At 44.9% G+C, this 17,998-nt stretch overlaps 2 protein-coding genes and 1 long non-coding RNA gene across 5 annotated transcripts in view; 1 reads left to right on the forward strand and 2 right to left on the reverse strand.

Annotated features, from left to right (window-relative positions):
* Positions 1-1,384: 1,384 nt before the first annotated feature.
* MRPL50 (mitochondrial ribosomal protein L50) lies at positions 1,385-2,788 on the reverse strand. The gene is made up of 2 exons (XM_082335450.1): positions 2,678-2,788; positions 1,385-1,905 (listed from the first exon to the last, which is right to left on the reverse strand). Exons 1-2 carry the CDS (start codon positions 2,761-2,763, stop codon positions 1,515-1,517), a joined length of 477 nt encoding a protein of 158 aa, XP_082191576.1. The 5' UTR covers positions 2,764-2,788; the 3' UTR covers positions 1,385-1,514.
* Positions 2,789-2,846: 58 nt separating this feature from the next.
* LOC309602820 overlaps positions 2,847-17,998 on the forward strand; it is a 29,073-nt gene continuing 13,921 nt past the window's right edge. For 2 of the 3 annotated variants that reach the window (XR_014230719.1, XR_014230720.1), the window contains exons 1-4: positions 2,847-2,945; positions 5,869-5,968; positions 9,646-9,771; positions 15,693-15,813. This is a non-coding gene — a long non-coding RNA (uncharacterized lncRNA). Of the gene's footprint in view, positions 2,946-5,868; positions 5,969-9,645; positions 9,772-11,656; positions 11,710-15,692; positions 15,814-17,998 lie in introns of all 3 variants that reach the window. The other variant, XR_014230721.1, reaches the window with a different exon arrangement.
* ALDOB (aldolase, fructose-bisphosphate B) lies at positions 4,483-14,664 on the reverse strand. The gene is made up of 9 exons (XM_082336795.1): positions 14,556-14,664; positions 7,912-8,033; positions 7,426-7,637; positions 6,843-6,897; positions 6,527-6,687; positions 6,223-6,306; positions 5,563-5,737; positions 5,208-5,407; positions 4,483-4,982 (listed from the first exon to the last, which is right to left on the reverse strand). Exons 2-9 carry the CDS (start codon positions 8,021-8,023, stop codon positions 4,887-4,889), a joined length of 1,095 nt encoding a protein of 364 aa, XP_082192921.1. The 5' UTR covers positions 8,024-8,033; positions 14,556-14,664; the 3' UTR covers positions 4,483-4,886.

Here is a 17,998-nt window from a genome sequence, read left to right on the forward strand (position 1 = left end):
TGGAAGAGGCTGCCCAGGGAAGTGGTTGAGTCTCCATCCCTGGAGGTATTTAAAGAACGGATAGATACGGTGCTTGAAGACATGGTATAGATGGACTTGGCAGTGACAGGTTAACGGTTGGACTCGATGATCTTAAGGGTCTTTTCCAACCTTGACGATTCTATGATTCTATGATGTCATGCTCAGCATCTAAAGCTGGGGGAAGAAGGAAGAGGGGGACGTTTGGAGTGATGGTGTTTGTCTTCCCAAGTAACTGTCACACGTGATGGAGCCCTGCTTTCCTGGGGATGGCTGAACACCTGCCTGCCGACGGGAAGCAGTGAAGGAATTCCTTGCTTTGCTTTGCTTGTGCACACGGCTTTTGCTTTACCCATTGAACTGTCTTTATCTCAACCCAGGAGTTTTCCCACTTTTACTCGTTCAATTCTGTACCCCATCCCACTGGCGGGGTAGGGGGGAGAGTGTGTGGCTGTGTGGGGCTTAGCTGCCAGCTGGGGTTAAACCACAACCACACATACAGAATCTAACCTCACTGCAAACAACCTGTTTTGTAGAAAACATTCACAAAGTACCACGCATTTCTCAGACTGTTGCATTTATTTTTCTGTCCTTGTGACTTCACTGCTTGCCTCCTTTGATTAAAAGAAAACCATCATCAGTTACACAGGAAGAAAAACTAACATATAGCTATTACATGTTTTTCCATAGCTTCAGAAAAACTATCATATAGCCAACATATATTAGAAAAACTAACCAATAGCTATTAGACGGAGCAACAGAACTTAAAAATATAAAAATGGGGTCCTTCAACAGACATGGAAGAATTCTACAAGCTGCCTTGATGGCAGCTATTTCTATAGGGCTGTTGAAGAGTTCACCATTACTCATTTAAGAGATTTCTGAATTCCACTTGCCACCATCTTCATGTACCAATTTTGAGTAGAACAAGTGGTTTTCTTTTAAGATGGCACCTGTGATGGCTTTTAAAAACCTTACTGCTGACAGGGTCTTTTCAATCTCAAGGAAAAAAAGAAAAAAAAAAGATGCTGGCTTACTTCCCACCTCCTTCCCCAAGAGCTTGCTGGCCCACCTAGTTTTGGTGGTCAAGCTGAACAGGGCTCCTGACATAGCCAAACCGCACTTGCAAAAGCCCATTACACAGTTCAGAACCGAAGACAAGAAATTTATGAGGTTCAGGGAAGAAACTGCGGAGTTGGTCCCCCCTGTTTATCCCCACTGGACCCTGTAACTGTTGGGCAGCACAGTAAAGGCCAGAAAGCATGCGTTGGTACTGTTACTATTGATCACAGTGTGTCACTGTTTCACAGGAAGAATTTCTGTTCTTTTTTCTGTATATAATAAAACAGAAACAATGAAACCTGAGGACAACTAAATGAACTTTTATTAGTGATATTTATATATCCGGTTCCTGCCACAATGAAAGGGCTCTGCTTCTGTGCTGCAGTCGTGCCTCAGGAATACAAGCAAAGCAAAGTGAAGCTTCGTGGTGTGACTCACTGCTCCCAGATAATCTTCAGGTTTGGGGGTAGCTCTGCAGCACACAGTTCATTAAGCTTGGACACATCCTTCACAGGAGTGCTATAGAAATTCAAGACATCCTCAGCACTGCACATCAGGTGGAGCTGTGAGTTGGGGACAGCATGACCAAGCTCTGCTGCCAGCTGAGCCAGGAGGCGATACTTCAACCTGTTTTCTTTGAGGGGTGTCTGCTGCCAATTATCAGGAAGTGAGGGTCCAAAAATCTCCTTGACGTGAGACTCAAGGGAGCTCTGTATATCCTCTGGAGGAAGGTAGTTTCTGCTGCGTGGTGGGGGGCAGATCAGGCTGGGTTCACTTTTCTCTTGATGAATTATTTTGTCTGCTTCTACTTCTTTTTCCTCCTTCCTGTTGACATGAGAAAGAAGTATTTTCAGTCTCTGGGCTACTTAAGACTTAGTCAGAGCATATTTCTCTTCATAGTCTTTTAATATCACTCGGCTTAGCCTGTAGAGAGTTTACACATCCCATGACCACAACAGGTTCGTTACGCATGCAAGAACAAAAGCACACAGGCTAGACTTTTGGGTTTCCCCCAAATGCTGCTCACCACATAGGTTGTCTCTACACAGCAATCACCTGCCTAGCTTGTTTTATTGGTCTGAGTGTAAGCAGAGTTTTAACCAGATTAATGACTTGTTTTCCCAGTTAGGGCTCCATTTTCTAATCTGCTGCGAAAAAAAGGACAACAGAAAATAACCACTACTGTAGAAAAAAATTAGTGCCCACAGACAAAAAAAAAATATGACCACTAGATTTAACTAGAAAATTGAAGCCTACCCCAAGTTATTTGACTTGCTCATATGCCACAATCTAGTGAAGGCCACAAGCATGGTTTCACCTAAAATGTCAAACAGAAACGCCTATTTTTCATTCGCATTGTAGTACTGCGCTGAAACATCTCTTTTTCCACACCCAGCAAGTTCCCTCTCCAAAGCAGTTAAGAGCACTGAAAAACATAACTCTGCACCGTCACACCCGCCTGCTAGCAGCGCACCCTCGGCAGGGACGCCACGAGGCCTGCGACCCAACACGCTCTCGGCCGGTGCACGAAAACCGAGCGCTGAGGACGGCCTGCCCGCCCCGGGGGGCCACCCCCCGAGCCACTCCCCGCCGTTACCTCAGGCCGCCCCAAAACGCCCTGCCCGCCGGAGCGCCGAGGCCCAGCCGCCGGCCCGCCACCCGCAGCGCGGCGACCGCCGCCATCCTCAGGGGACGCCAAGCCTCTTCCCGCCCGCCGGCGGGGAGTGACGTACTTCCGTCCCACCCCGCACTGCCTCACGGGAACCGTAGTCCTGCTGCGCGCAGGGCTGAGGGCGCGCCGGCCGTTAACGGTCGCCCCCCAGCCGTCCCCTCCGTCCTAAATCCTAATCCTAAAGCAACATAAGGTGGGAACAGACGTCACCCGCTGTGACTTCAGCGATCGCTGTGTATTTCTGCCAGTCGAAGCCGCTGCCTCTGGAGGTTCTCATCCCCTCTGCGCGGTGTGACTGTTGCCGGTGCTGTCAGCCAGGCCGGTTTCACAGGGAGTTTGTTCTGTAGGCGGCATGTCTGATCCGGGCACTCAATTATATGAGAATATCACTTTTCCTAATTTTTAAAAGGATGTTCATTTTTAAACATGAGAAATAACGTTTCGTCTGTACACAGCCTTGCTTTGATTCATGGTAGTACATTCAGCAGACGTCTACTGGCGCTGGTCACAAACACCCCTGTCAAAGAGAAACATAAGGAGCTTGGGCACAGCCGCCAGCTGCATCAGCCACAGCATGTGTGACAGGTGTCCAGCAAAGGAGCACGAATTATTTAGCAATGCTACAGCTTTAGTTTTATAAAGTGTGAGATGGTTTCTTTTGCCAGTTTGGGAGGAACATTTTTTCCACTCTCAATTTTAAGAGAAGCAATCTATGTAGATCACTAGGATGCTTCTCATCAAGAGCAGAGGTTTATTTGAACTCAGGTGCATGGAGACCTACAGGACGTGCAAGTCACTTGCTCTTTGTTCATGGTTGAGGTCAGGACAGATTAAATGGATGCATTAATTATGCAACGACTGGATCCATGTGAAGGAGTTTGGCTATTTATTGCCTGTGTGAAAGAGTGGTTACTAATGCAAAGAACAGGAGGAGGTGACAGGGCAGTGATTTTCCCTGTTTTCCCTTTCCTTCTGGCAGGAGCAGCCTGCAGAGCAGGCTGGCTCCAGCGGCGCAGGCTTGGTCCTAGGTGGCCCTGGAGGGACGAGGGGGGATGTCTTCTGGGTTGCGTGGTCTTTGCTGGTTGGTGGGCTGCTCCAAGGTGTCGATAATTGATTGGTGTAGTGTGTTGCCAGGCGAATGTTCTTGTATAACCTTAGGTCTGCTATTTCTGCCATTTATGCCTTTTTTCGTAACAACTGCCTAATTGTGCTTTAGCTAACAAAGCTCACACCTCTAACAGGTACATAGCAACATACCAAAGGTCAAACTGTGGGCCAAGATGCCTCCCTGCATGTTTTATGTTAATTATTGTGGAAAATGCCACCGTAAAAGTGCTTTGGAAAAACAGTCTTTGCACAGCACTAATTCAACCTGTGCAACCCTAACTTGGTGTAGAGCAGCCTCATCACAACCACCATGATTCTCCAGAGACATGAGAGGCTTCTGAAGGTAGTGTTATTTATCTGTGGCCTGAGTCCAGCTCGCTGCTCACCATGCATGTCTCTCAAGTTTTCTCAGTGTCTGTCAGACTTCAGTCAGCAGGATTAATGTCCCCAGCTGTATCACTATTGGATTATTTCCCTTTGGTCTCCTCAGGGTTTCCCAAGCTCACCGGCAGTAACGCTTTGTGACTTAATCTTTGCATAGGCTACTGAAAATGACAGATGTGTGAAAGAGACTGTAAAGTTTATACAGAATAAAGAATTGTGAGATAGAGATTAGTTTTCAATTACTGTTTTATTCCCATGATTGAAGGCACAGTCAGGTTTTGTAATTCAGGATTTTGGCTGCAAAATGTGGTGATGGGCAAGGGTATGTATTTGAATTGCTAGGGAACTACTTCATCTACCTACTATTATGGGGTCTAAGTTTAAACCAGAGGGATAGTGGGTTCGTGATTCATTGGCAGCTGTTGTTTGTTGTATGGAAAGAATTCCCCTTCCTTGGAATGGGCAGATGAAACAAGAATATTCCTTTGGTAAATCGTGGGAGAGAAGGGTGGAGAGGAAGCTAATCCATTTTATCTCCAGTTTTGTTCAGGGTAAGGGAAATTAGATTTCTTTGGTTTTCTTTCATTTCTGAACATCTTCCACCTTGTGAAGAGGGACAGGACGAAGGAAGGTTCCTGCACTTTCAGTAGGTGTAGCTGGCAGTGAAAAGTGACTGCATGGCAGCTGTGTCAGTCTTCCCAGACACGACATACTGTCCTCTGCAAGCCAAACCATTAATCTGAAAAAGAAACAAAAAGGAAGGGGAAACCAGTGAGCTTGGAGTAAGAAAGACATATGTAGAAAGACACCAGGAGTAACCAAGCAAGGCAGAAATCACAGAGTAACATCCCTGGTGAACATGAAGCACCAGCAGGGGTGGGAACAACAGGAGCCTTAGGAAGGTGACAACATATCTCCCTTCATGGTGCGCAGCTCCCCTCTGTGCTGTGGGGAAGCCTCGTACCTGTGCCCGCTTGCGGAAGGCCTCCTGTGCAGCCTTCTTGTTCTCGCTTTTGCCCACCCATGCTGCCAGGGCAGAGGCTTGCAGGGCTCTCCCGTATGAAAACGTCAGTTTCCAAGGCTTAGGCAGAGGGCACTGATTCATGGCGTTCAGGTTGACAGAAGCCTCCTCTTCACTCTGGCCTCCAGACAGGAAGCAGATTCCTGCAAGAAAGAGGTTTCGAGGCTTAGAAACAGAGTGCGCTCGCCACCACAATCCCTGACCTTCACATGCCAGAGGAGCAAGCGTGTCAGATGTAGGAGCAATGCCAGGAGGAGTGACAGTGTGAAAGAATACATAGGAATGAATCGGAAATCACCAGGAACAGCAGCAGGGACGGTGCGGAGAAGGGTAGTGACAGTTGCTATGGCTACATCCTGGGGGGTGTACTTCTTGGGGCAGGAATGCCCAGCCGTCACCATGTTGGGTTTCAGCAGTGTCCCTTCCAGGTACACATGATGATCATTCAAGGCCTTGTAGACAGCAGCCAGAACCTGCAAACAGAAGGATTGAATACAGACCTCTGCTCAAATCTTCACCTCAACCTGCTGTGGAAAGACAGCTTGTTTCTTGAGAGTGTGGGAAGATCAAATTGAACTTTACTTTCTCATGAAATTTATCACAGGGGTGGCAGCCCTGGAGACACCACTGCTTTTGAGATGACCAGGACACCACTCTTCCTATTTACTGGATTTGACCCTGCCAACTGAAGTACTGAAAGAGGGGTAAGTGTTTTGCTCCCAGTCCATCTTCTTGAGATTGCGAATGCTTATATTGACAGTTTGAGTAGAAATCCAAAAGCATTGATTCTACTCTTACATTTGCTATTAACTCATTATTTGACTGTGAGCAACTAATTTTTGTGATGCAGTTATGAAGTACCTTTTTGGTCAAAACTCTTTGAGATCTGTGAACACAAACTCTGCATAAGATTAGCTACTGATTTGTGAAGGGGAGGAGAGGGCCAGGAATCTCTTACCTTTTCTGTGACATACTGACAGCGCTGGAGATCATGGTCTCCATCAGGCAAGATTTCTGGCTCCACAATGGGCACCAAACCATGCTAAGAAAAGAAAAACAGGGAAGGTTTTGGGAGTGTGGAAGAAAAACTGTCCTTGTCTACCCTGACTTTGTTGGTAATCCTTCTTGCTGCGCTGCTCTTCTTCCTCATCTTTCCCAAAACCCTCACAGAGATCTGCCTGTCAAGTTACCTAGCATGTTATCACAGGGAACAGTGAAAAGGGGCAACAGCATCTCAGGAAAGGTTGCTGGAGGGTAGATACCTGCTGGCAGATGCTGGCATAGCGTGCCAATGTGTTGGCATTCTCTTGGATGGCGAGTTGAGAGGGTGTTGTGCTGGTGATCTTCAGTACTGCACGCCACTTGCCAAAGTCAGCACCGTCTTTCTTGTACTGGGCACAGCGCTCAGCCAGTCCATCCAGCCCTGCAGACGAAAGAACAGTGCTTCACTGATAGGAGTTCTTCTAGGACATAGGTCTGAAAAGTACCATAACGGCAGCCAAGGCTGTGACTCAGGTGAGTCACCCCGTGATTTTTGCTGCACTACTCATAACTTAGGCTCCTTAAATCTCTCCTTACCTTGGATGGTGGTTTCTCCATTTGTTCCTGCGAGGGGTGCTGTGCCTTTATCCAGCTGTGGGGACCAGAAGAACAGGAAGGGTTACAGAGAGACGGAGATCAGTCTCATCCTTATCTTCTTACCCATGGCTAGTCTGTCTTTGCAGGCTAACTGTGAGTAAAGTATGGGGCTGAACACGCTAAGGGTGCAAAGGAGGAAAATGTTGGAACAAAGGGGAAGAAAAGGAGTGACTTGGGTAATAGGAAGGGGCAATGTGTAGATGACTGCAGGGAATGGCTCGAGAGCTCTGTCAGGTGCGGAAATGACTGGATTTAGGTTACTGCATGGAGGGATTTAATTGCAGTGAATGGTGAGTAGATGGGAGTTGGTGGATGAAAAGTTCCTGCATCAAATGCAAATGTGCCCCTGGTTAGTTGTACAAAAGCAATACAGAGAATGGTGGCAGACATCCTCTAGTGATTTTAAAACCGAGTACAAAAAAGAAAAAAAAGTGTTTGGCAGGGAGAGTGCAGCCCCATATATAGTTTTCACTGGAAACCAGGTTTGGAGTATGCTGCCAGCCAGACATGTACAGATACTGACCTTTATTCCCACCACAATGCCTTTTTCTTTGATGAGAGCTGGAAATGGCTTTCCACTGCTGTCTTTCTGATAGAGAGTCTCATGGAAGAGGATCACTCCCCCAATGCTCTGGTTGATGGACGCATCTGAAGAGAAGAGGATCTCTCGAAAAGCCCGGCGATTCTCCTCTGTGTTCTCCACATTGATCCTCTGCAGCCTGTTCCCCATGGTACCTAGCGAGGTGGACAAAGGTCAGACAGAGAGGTGTTAGGCTTGGATGGCCTCCTGGTCCCAGTATGTAGTAATGAACTGAGGCTTCAGTTCAGAGCTTCCCTTCTCAACCCATAGTTTGTCAGCTTTTGTTGCTATAGATGCAGCCCTGCCTGGCTGAGTTGTTCCTGCTCAGTGAACAGTTTTTAAGTGTTTTTAATTTACTCCACTGATTTCAAAGATGACTTAAGAGAAAAAGTCTTGGGTGCTGCTAATTGATTGATATACAGAACTCACCCACTGATTCATCTGCAGCTAAGATCCCCTTTCCTGAAGCCACAATCCGCTGAGCAATGTCTGAAAGAGCTTTCTTCTGCTCTGGAGTCAGCGCTGGGAATTGGTGGGTCATGTTGACTTATCTGTGGAAGAGAATTACTATTACAAGCTGGGGGAGACTGTATACACGAACTGTTAACCAGAGACACCACCCGGGTATTTCTATCGGAGGGCTCTCAGTGCTTGTCTGGTCCATGTTATCATAGGCACATGCCCAGAAATCCATTCGAGTTCTTCTTGGCTTGGTGTGTCTGGCAAAACTAGAACAGAGAAGTTCAGGATCCACACCCTAACACATCTGTCCAGAACTAAACTGGGAAAGACTCTGCATTTTACATGGATTTGCTCAGAGACTAAAGGAAGGTCAGTCTGTCATAAAAACGTGAAACAAGCTAACAAGTATGCTAATTGCAGACTCTGCAAACTTATTTGCAAAGCACTTATGACTTTTTGGTACCAATCAGAAGAATGCCAATCATCACATTGCTCACCTTTACACATTTCCTAACAATGCCCCTCTCCCATTCCCTGGCCTGTGTTGGTAGCATTTGCTCCTTTGTCTAGTTGCCTTTCCATCCCCACCCTCCTGCCTTGCTTTGTAATTCTCTCCTCCCCATGGCTGCTTTCAGAACCACAGTGCATTGCTTACTCTGTATAAGACCTGGGGGTTTAGAAGGATTCACCACCTGTTTCTATCTTTTCAGCTGTGGCAGAGGCTTACCAGCTGCAGCTAACCAGCACCTAAAATCCAGGTTCTGTTGTGTTATGACAAAATGCTTTATCTTATTAAGGTTTTGATTATATGGCATTAAATTACAGTTTCTCAGATCATCTGAATAGTCCAAGTTACTTCCCCATGTGTATAAGCCTGTGAGCCTGAGACATAAAGACTCTCTTCCCTCTGTTTATCATATGCTATAGCTAAAGCAACACCCATGTTTTTATCAGCGAGTGGTAAATCCGTGACATGCATCATTAAAAACAACACAGAAGATCTCCAATAACAAGTTTTCCTCCAGAGGGGAAGGCCTCTTGGCAGTGCCTGCATTTTCTATTCCCAAACTCAGCCTTAGAGGGGAGTGAGAACATGCCATTTCCCATTTCACTGTGTGCCAGAGATGGCCAGCAAATACATCTCCCCATATAAGCATGTACACAGCCAAGTCCTCCATCATCTTTCCCTTCACACAGATACTATCTTGCCAGGGAACCCTTGTCTTGCTCTCCCTGCTGAAGGGCATAATGGGGGGAAGGGATCAGGGGTCTGGCTACTAGTCATGATTGACAGGATACCAGAGTTCTGTGCACCGTGCCAAATGGTGCCAAAATTTTCTGGCAACAATGCCAACACAGTACTGTGACAGCTATAAATCCATGTCTCTGATTTATAGTTGAAGGTACTTTGGTATTGGTGATGTTATTGTGCAAGATTCAAATGGTGTCGTCTACCAGTACAGACAAGTCAGATGCAGTGTCCAGATGTCTGCTTTATGTTTTTGTGAGTAGTTTGAGACTAGAATTTGTCCTGCGCAACTTATCAACAGTGAGTCATTCTAGGTTTACAGGGAATTTGAAGGAGTGCATGATGAAGACTGCATCAAATGAGGGAGGGTTCCCTCCTTTGCCAAGCATTGAAATGCCTTGCTGTGGTCCTGCAAAAGCAGGCTTTGCTGAACTCCTCTCTCTGTATGCCAGGCTGTGGCCAGAGCTCTGGGAAGCATCCTTCTACAGTGGTGACCACAACTCCATCACTCCCAGCTGTTATCCTGTTCGGCCCACATAAAAGACCTTGAAGAGCTGTGGTTTATGCTGCATAGATAAGTAAGTTCACCTGTAACCCTCCTTATCCCTCACCTGCTTTCTGTGTCTGATATGTTTCTTAGAAGTAGGAAACTGGCTTGTTATTATGATTACTGTAATAATAGTTTGTGTTGTAACCACTTCAGTCAAAACCATAGCACTGTTAAATAAATTGCTATGCAAAATGATGACTCGTTCACAGTCTCTGTGGAAAAGACTGGAAAATTGTGATCTGGCAAGAATATGATCTTGTCCAAGGTCAAAGCTAATGAATTGCTAAATCAGTAATGGGATTTCAGAGTTGCAGTTTGGAGGTATGCTACAGCACGAGTAGGCGTATCCAGATAATCTTTAATCCAGCTACCTGAATTACAAGATCATCAGTCACTCTAGTTATGCTATTATGGGTATTCTTTCTCTCCAGCAATGCAATAAGCAATGAGACTAATGTCTGTTGTATCTTGCTTGTTTCTGGTGTTTGCATAAAGATAACAAAGAGACAGTTATCACTCAAAACCAGCCTGCAAAACAAATTGCCAAAACATGGAAATACGAGTTTTCAGTGGACAATGCTGGTCTAAGTGAGTACTCTGAGAGACTGAAACAATACAGTGTAGTTCCACAATAATGAAATGGAAGACAGCAGATTAGTTCCAGTTTCCATGCAAGTATCTCATTGAGTGTGAAGGAGTAGGTGGAGATTTGCCAAAAGGCTCCCCAAAATTATCTGTAAGGCCATGGTGAGTGGTTCCCAGCTACCCTGCTGAGCTACAAGGACGAATAAAATGCACAGTGTTTCTAACTGAAATGGTAAAGAAATGATTGCAAAAGAGCAGTTGTAAAGCTAATGATAGCTCTAAGGTCCTGAATGTTCAAGGACTCTTGATTCAAGACTTTATTTTTCTGTGATTCTTTCATGAGGAGCATAATCTCTGAGGCTCTTCCCCGTTGGATTCAGAAAGGGTGTCTCTGCTGCAAGGTACTGCTCTGAGCATTTAAAGGGGAGTGGAGAAGTCTTACACTTCAGTAACACTTCATACAGCTGCCTTGTAAAGCGTAAGCTCCCACCACATCCACAGAAACTTTAATGTCCCCCTTCAAAGAGCTGGATATGTCACCTTACAGGTCTTGAGAAAAAACAGTTGTACCCGGGCTGCCAAAGCTGCACAGCTCATTTCATTCTTCCAAGAACGAAGCCTATTTGCCTTGTTATTCTGCTTTATTTGTTTAATTTGCCAACTGTTCCAGGCAGGAAAAAGCTTGAAGGAACCATGTTCTCAGTAACAGTATCGAAGAGTTGTCCCACTACTAAAGTTTTTCAAGAGGTTTTATTTTTATTTACCGATTTTAGGCTGACAGCTAGTATCATAGTGTCACAAGCGCAAGTGATTTCACATTGATTTGACATTGTATGAATACAATGTATTCTCTTTGTGGTAACTGCTTACATAACATTTTTAAAAAGTGGAAGAAAAACCAAAATAATAGAACTGCACAGAATGCACGAAACCCCCAGCTTTATGGCTACCTTGAGTGTTTGTTGGGCTTCATCAGCTCCTTAAGCAAAGAAAGTTCTTTGTTCAGCCCCCAGTCTGTGACCAGCAGGAGATGGGGGTGAGGGAAAAGGGGACAGCACAGTTGTAAAAGTAAATATTGTACTGATGACATCTCAAGTTTTTCTCAGCTACCACAATGGAGGACTGCAGGGGAAATATCTTCATGGATACCAGCACAAGCACTGCATCCTGTTAATATTAATAGTGAGAACCAAAGGGCAGAGGCAAGACAAACAGCAGAAGGAACAAACTGTTACATTCCACTTCAGGTCATCTTAGAAACATTAATACTTCATTGGCATCTTTTCTTTCCAACCACCTCAAGTGACTGGCATTTTCTAATCTTACAGAAAATCTCACCTGAGTCCTGTTTTGCAGATGGGAAAAGATTGGATTAGAATCTGTAAGTTTTTCTCTTGGGTCTCTTCATTGCCTTCTTTTACAAAATTGGTTCCAAAAGTGCAGGACCAAACTCTCAAAATACAGTTTGTGTCTCATGCATGTAGCTTTTCCTGCTCAGTTACTAGTAAACACAACCCTTCAACATCATCTTTGACGGCAATACAAACCACATGTGCATGTTGTTGCACTGTGCACACAAGAGGTTCTGCTTCCGAAGAGCAGGTTTGAAGAAGCAAATGTTGCATGTATAAATAGATAGATACAGTTGATAGGGAGAGTGAAATGTATTGAAAAATGTAGCCCATCACGTGTAGGCACAGTGTTAACCTAGCTGAATTTACTTCTCATTTACACTTTTATGCTTAGGAGAGACAGACACATAATGAATGACACATAATTATGCACCTCATATTCTCATTACAGTGTATAAATCTGTTTATTGGCCTCACTTCTCTATGGAGCTCCACTAAAAAGCTATTTCTAAGTAAGTCTGGTTACTTGGACATTGGGCAAACTGATAGGTATGAACGGCTGGGCAAGCCTGGCCCCATCCTGCTGACGGAGCACATTCTTATCTAGCCTGCAGATGACACCAAGCTGGCAGGACTAGTTGATATGCTTCATTGCTGGGCAGACTTCCAGAGGAGCCTGGACAGGGGATAGGAAGACACCAACAGGAGCACCATGAAGTTCAGCCAGGACAAATACACAGCCATTGCCTGGGGAGCACAGCCCTGGCAGTGATCCTGCCAGGGCTAGTGGGATGGGGAAACAGTTCTTTGGAGAAGGCTCAGGGCCCTGTCAGGCAGCAGGCTGAGCAGGGGCCAGCAACGAGGGCCAGCAGCATCCTATGTGAGCAGGGGTCTGGCCCAGAGAGCCAGGGAAGGACAGGGATTATCCCCCTCTGCTCAGCACTCTTTAGATCACATCTGGGTACTGCATCCAGTGTTGGGCCGCTGCAGTACAGGAAAGACATTGACAAACTGGAGTGAGTTCAGCAGATGCCACTGAGAAGGTCGGGGGCTGAAGCACTTGCTCTGCGAGAAGGCTGCAGGGCTGGGTCTAGTTCAGCCTCGCACAGAGATGGCTTCAGGGGCATCTCTCAGCAATTCCCAATACCTATAGAGTGGTGATCGAGGAGGCAGAGCCAGGCTCTTCACGGCGGCATGTGACGGGATAGTGAGAGACAACAGGCATAAGCTGAAACTAGAGAGATTCAGACTGGATATGAGGAATTTTTTTTCACTATTGGGACAGCCAAGTAGTGGAGCAGGTTGACAGAGAGCCCATGGTGTCTCCATCCTTGGAGGCTGTCAAGACTCACCTAAATAAAGCCATGAGCAGCCTGGTCTGACCTTGTGTCTAACACTGCTTTGAGCAGGAGGTTGCAGTACAGACCTCCTCATGTCCCTTTCAGCCTGAATTATCCTGTAACTCTGTGAGTACTTGCTTTAGGAAGTTGGTGGGAGTGGTGCCTTCTGTATGTGTGAAGGAGCTCTGAGATGTTTCTCCCTTTATCTTTGCAGAGGAGTGAAGGTTTTAGTATAGCAAAATGTTTAATTTCTGTGTTTAAAAAGTGAGTCAAGGGTATGGGACAAAAAGAGATACTCAGACTTCTGTCACCTAGAAAAAGCAGCAGATGTTTTTGATTGACACACTAATTTCACCATCTTGATAGGTCCTTTGGGGCATATATGATGGTAAATTGCCTGGTTGGTTTTTGCTCTCTCTTACGAGGGTGAGAACAAAGTTTTTTCCATCTTCGTGCTCTGTCTAGGGACCTTGCTTCAACATCCTGTCTCAAGTGGATGGGAGTATGTGGGACCTGCAGTTCCCTGTCCTGATTCCCACATTAGCCTCAGAGCTATACTCAAGCCCTAAGCAAATGTGCCCCTATTTCATCTCTCTAGCAAGTATGAAAGGAGGTTATGCACTCAGGCACCTGGCCTCTGCAGTCGGTGCAGAGCACTCATGATGGCTAGAAATGGCTGAGGTGGCGAGAAACTGGTTTCTTGGACGTAAGTGTGGTCATTAGGGTGAAGCTGCTTCTCTCTCAGGGCTGGGCTCTTCTCAGAGAAAGTCAAAAAATGCTGTCAGACTTGCACAAGAATTCAAGTCTTGTAATGCCAGCACGGGCGGCTGGGGGAAGCGGTGGTGAGGGTTTCAGGTGGGCTAAATAGTTTTGGGTGCCAGGCACATGGGATAGTTGAGAAAGTGATGGAGGATTACAGACTCAGTGAGGATTTGAGTTTGTTGAGCAATTTCCTGAAGCTGGCTGTTCACAGCTTGAAAGGTTACAGCCTATGCAATAGCAGTTTTTATTTTCCTGCACTTTAGTTTCCTACCTTACATCCCCCTGCCGAAGAATCTTATCCACGCTACTGCACTAATACTTCAGAAGAAGCTACGCAATGAACACACATAATTACACTTCTGTCAGCATTGGTGTTTGTCAGGACCAGCTGCATTCTCCAGTCATTCTCTCTTCTCCTTGCAGAACATAAATTTATATACTCCACAGCATAAACAAACACATACAAAACAAAGCAGTAGAAAGCAATGCAGGTACGTTATTGCACTAGTTCCCTTAGACTAGGGATTCACTTACTCCAGGAGTTCTGAGTGACTAAGCTAAGCTAGAAAGCCAGTGTTAGCAGCAAATGGGTCACATTGGAAGATCACTGCAGAATGGCTGAGTGCTTATTTCTTGCAAGCTGTTCCTGGAACAAAAAAATAAAAACAAAACCAAAAACAACTTCCCAAGCCCACTTTAGATAAACACATTGTGTCTCAGCTGCTGATATACATACCACCTTTACAGTTTAGAAATGAAATTATTATACTTACTTGTTTGTGGGCAGTGCCTCTGCTGCTACAAGCTTCTGGTGAGGTGGCTGCAGGAGAAGAGACCCAGTCCTTCTAATCACTAACTTTTATAAAATTCTTGACAGGGTGTTTTTTTTTTTTTTTTCCCCTTCACTCCTTCATTCTCCCTCCTCCTGAGGCTGGCTGGGGAGGTGTCATTGCTCGAGGCAGGTCATTGGCTGTCAGACCACAACCACGCACAACCAATGGCACCTAGTCTCACTCCTGGTGTTCCTCCCTTTTCCCCTCCCCTGTATATATAAGGCCATTCATGATGTGGTGCAACTGAGAAGTTTTCCAGTTATCTCAAATTATTCCTCCTCTTTCTGAAACAGACTGAAAAGAACTACAAGAGGAACCATGGAAATTGTTTACAGGGATCTTGGGCATAACTTTCCATTTAGGGTTAGATCTTCTGGAAGCTTATACTTAGGAAACTACACAGTGCAGGAAGGAAAAGTAGAAAACAAAATGCAGAACCCGTGCAACAGGTCCTGAATTGACATGAGTTACTATCATTTCAGTGGCTTCCTAAGTGTTACACTGATTTTCCTCATTTGAAAATTTAGTGCAGAAACTATTGTTCTTTTCCAATTTGTATATGAAAAAGCAAAATGTGATGCTACAGTATCAGGGTTAATGAAACTGCAAGTTCTGATTTCCTTTAACGCAGTGTATGTATGAGAATGATGGTTATCAGAAGAAATAGGCCCACACTGAGGTGCACAAGAGCAAGCCAAATTTTCCACAAAAATTCCATTGAAACATCTACCTATATTACAATGGCACACAAACTTCTCAGTTGCTTAGCAAATTTTTTCTGTGAAAAATGCTAATGCTCTATATATGCTATATCAGCATTCAAGTTTATATGAAATCACACTACAGCTATTCACCAAATCCAGGCAGATAGACTTGATTTCCCCCTCCCCTCCCCCGCCCCCCCATACTGCAGGTCAGTACTCCTGGAGGTAAGTACAGCATAGGGACTGTTCGGCAAACATTATGCCCTCAGCAACAACACACTCTGCGACCTTGGACATTAGCATGTCTTTACCACAAAGACCCAGTGTTTACCTGAAGAATGACGTAGTTTCTCCATTTGTTTGGCTTATGTAGTGACACCTTTAGCCTTTGCATGGACATGGTGAGACATCTGACTTCTCCTCTCACTGAGCAACACTGTCTTCATCAGGGCACTTCCTCCTTGAGCCTGTCTCTTCTAGAGCTGCATGCCAAGGTCAGTGCCTGTGGGAAATCTTAACAGCTTACATGCTGCCAGCAGTAGCACTCTGTGACAGTCAGCAGAGAAACCTCTGAAAAAGCTGAGGATACAGTCCAATTGAAGGCCTTGTGCTTGTGTTGTTTCGTTTTCTTTAATGTTCTCCTTCCTGATCCATACCTTTTTGCTGAAGAATGCTGTGGCACATAACATGGACATAAGGCCTCCCCTGCTTTACAGTGCTTGCTTTACGTTCCATTTCTCCCATCCCAGCAGAAAGATGAAGCCCATGGTGTATTAAAGTTTCTCCACCACAAACAGAGGCATCTAGTACGGATTAAAAATATTTTTAATGAAATACATTATTTAAGACCCTCCTGAGACCATGAAGGTGTCATACTGATAGTCTTCTTCAGGGCCACAGAGAAAATCAGAGTTTGACTCCTGTCATTCCTGGTTTGGTTAGAAGCTGTCACAAGTAGGAAAGTACTTGGAAGCGTTTCTTTCCCAGTATCATCTGTGATATGGTCTGACAGGCTATTAGAGAAAAGCTGGGGGGAGTCTTCTTGAAAAAAATAGTGTCTGACATTTAGAAACCACTTTAGATAATCTCCTGCAGCTCACCTTGCATTCTTAACTCTTTCAGAAGTATATATATATGTATTTCCAGGTGGGTAATGGCTAGTATGTGCCTTTCCAGTCCTTCTGAGCCAATATCCAGCACTTCAAGCACTAGGATTACAGACCCTAGCAGAGATTCTGAGGGTTGCAGAGAAAAAAAGTTAATGGACAAGACAGTTAACTTTTTCACTTAATTTAGGAATGGAAGCCTTTTCAGGCAAGAATATGGAATGAGCAATTATGCTAGACAATGTCACTGTAAAGTTCAGTACTATTAACATGCAGACCCATGATGCTGACCATGCTGTGCAGAAATTAGTAGTAGGAGAGTGATAATAAAGTGACACTGGAAAAGAGTACATACTTTCATCATCACAGCTACGTAATCATAGTTTGGGGATATTTATACCTCTAAAAATTAGGTTATAGTGGTATCATGTATCCTTAAATGATAAGAGGAATAAACTTGCATTGTGAGGGGAATGCAGTGTACTTGCATTTAACTGAGCAACTGACCTGCCCCATAAAAAATATCAAATCATTGCCTGCACTAAGTATTCTATGGCAAAATTGGTGTATTATCCAAGTTGTAAACCTGTGTCATAGAGTTAGTGTTTGAACTCATAGTATTGCCAACTCTCTCAGCTTTCCAGTGACCCAGCTAATTTGGAATGGTTTCTTTTTTTTGTTTAAGCTTTTTTTAGAGTAACATGATGCAGCCATAGGCCTGTAGCTACCAAGAGGTTGTCTGCTGATGTGAGCACCCTTAGTAAAGGTGGCTACATCTAGAGATTACTTTGACAGAGATTGAATTTGTGGCTATGGACAGCATGATTTTGATACAGGCGTAGCCATACAGGAAGACTGGGACACCATTGGCAAACATGGACTGGGAGGAACACTGAGGCCCTGGTGGAAGGTGTGTTCAGAGGAACAAGGATGCAGGTCAGGAATCAGATTTGGGGGCTTTAGGAAAACAGGAGGCCAGGAGAGGCAGAGATCATGCAGATGAGTGTTAAGGGGTACAGATAACAACTTTGTGACAAAGTGGCTTGGTAATGGCATGAAACAGATGCCTTTTGCAGCATCCACTGTTGTTTGTGTTGCCACCCATCTTAGTGGTATGTGGGGTTTGTCTTCTGCAGCTTGTATGGCTGGCCATGCAGGCAGGATTTCCTGTGGGAGTTCAGCTCCTGAGGAAGCACCAGCTCTCCTCGGCCTCCCTAGGGTTCCTCTTCCCCCTCTGCCTCTGGCATGGGAAGAGGGAAGGGAGAAGTACTGCAAAGATTCCAGGCTGAGGATAAGGACAAGGAGAATGGGAAGGGAGGGCAGTTGAGCTAAAGAACAAGTACTCTCAGTTACTGATATTCTTAACAGTAATTTTACAGACTATTGCAGTGATTGCTGATCCACTTTTCCAGTGAAGAAAAAAATATTTTAATAGAGAAAGAATTACTATTTTTTGAGAGTTTTGGATGTGTGAGAATTGATTACTTAAATACATATCTAACTAAATACAGTGATTTAAGTTTTTCTGCATGCATTATGGCTTTTTTATCTGTTAATGAGAAAGTTGATATAA

The sequence above is a fragment of the Platalea leucorodia genome (genome assembly GCF_965183815.1).
Source record: "Platalea leucorodia genome assembly, chromosome: Z".
Classification (NCBI taxonomy): Eukaryota; Metazoa; Chordata; class Aves; order Pelecaniformes; family Threskiornithidae; genus Platalea; species Platalea leucorodia.

Excerpts from the sequence above, each read along its gene's own strand:
- MRPL50 (XM_082335450.1), bottom strand. The coding sequence starts at position 2,763 with ATGGCGGCGGTCGCCGCGCTGCGGGTGGCGGGCCGGCGGCTGGGCCTC. Across the intron at positions 1,906-2,677 it reads GCGTTTTGGGGCGGCCTGAG|GAAGGAGGAAAAAGAAGTAG; the intron begins GTAACGGCGGGG and ends TCATGTCAACAG.
- ALDOB (XM_082336795.1), bottom strand. The coding sequence starts at position 8,023 with ATGACCCACCAATTCCCAGCGCTGACTCCAGAGCAGAAGAAAGCTCTT. Across the intron at positions 6,307-6,526 it reads ATGCCAGCATCTGCCAGCAG|CATGGTTTGGTGCCCATTGT; the intron begins GTATCTACCCTC and ends TTCTTTTCTTAG. Across the intron at positions 5,738-6,222 it reads GTCAGTATGTCACAGAAAAG|GTTCTGGCTGCTGTCTACAA; the intron begins GTAAGAGATTCC and ends TTCTGTTTGCAG.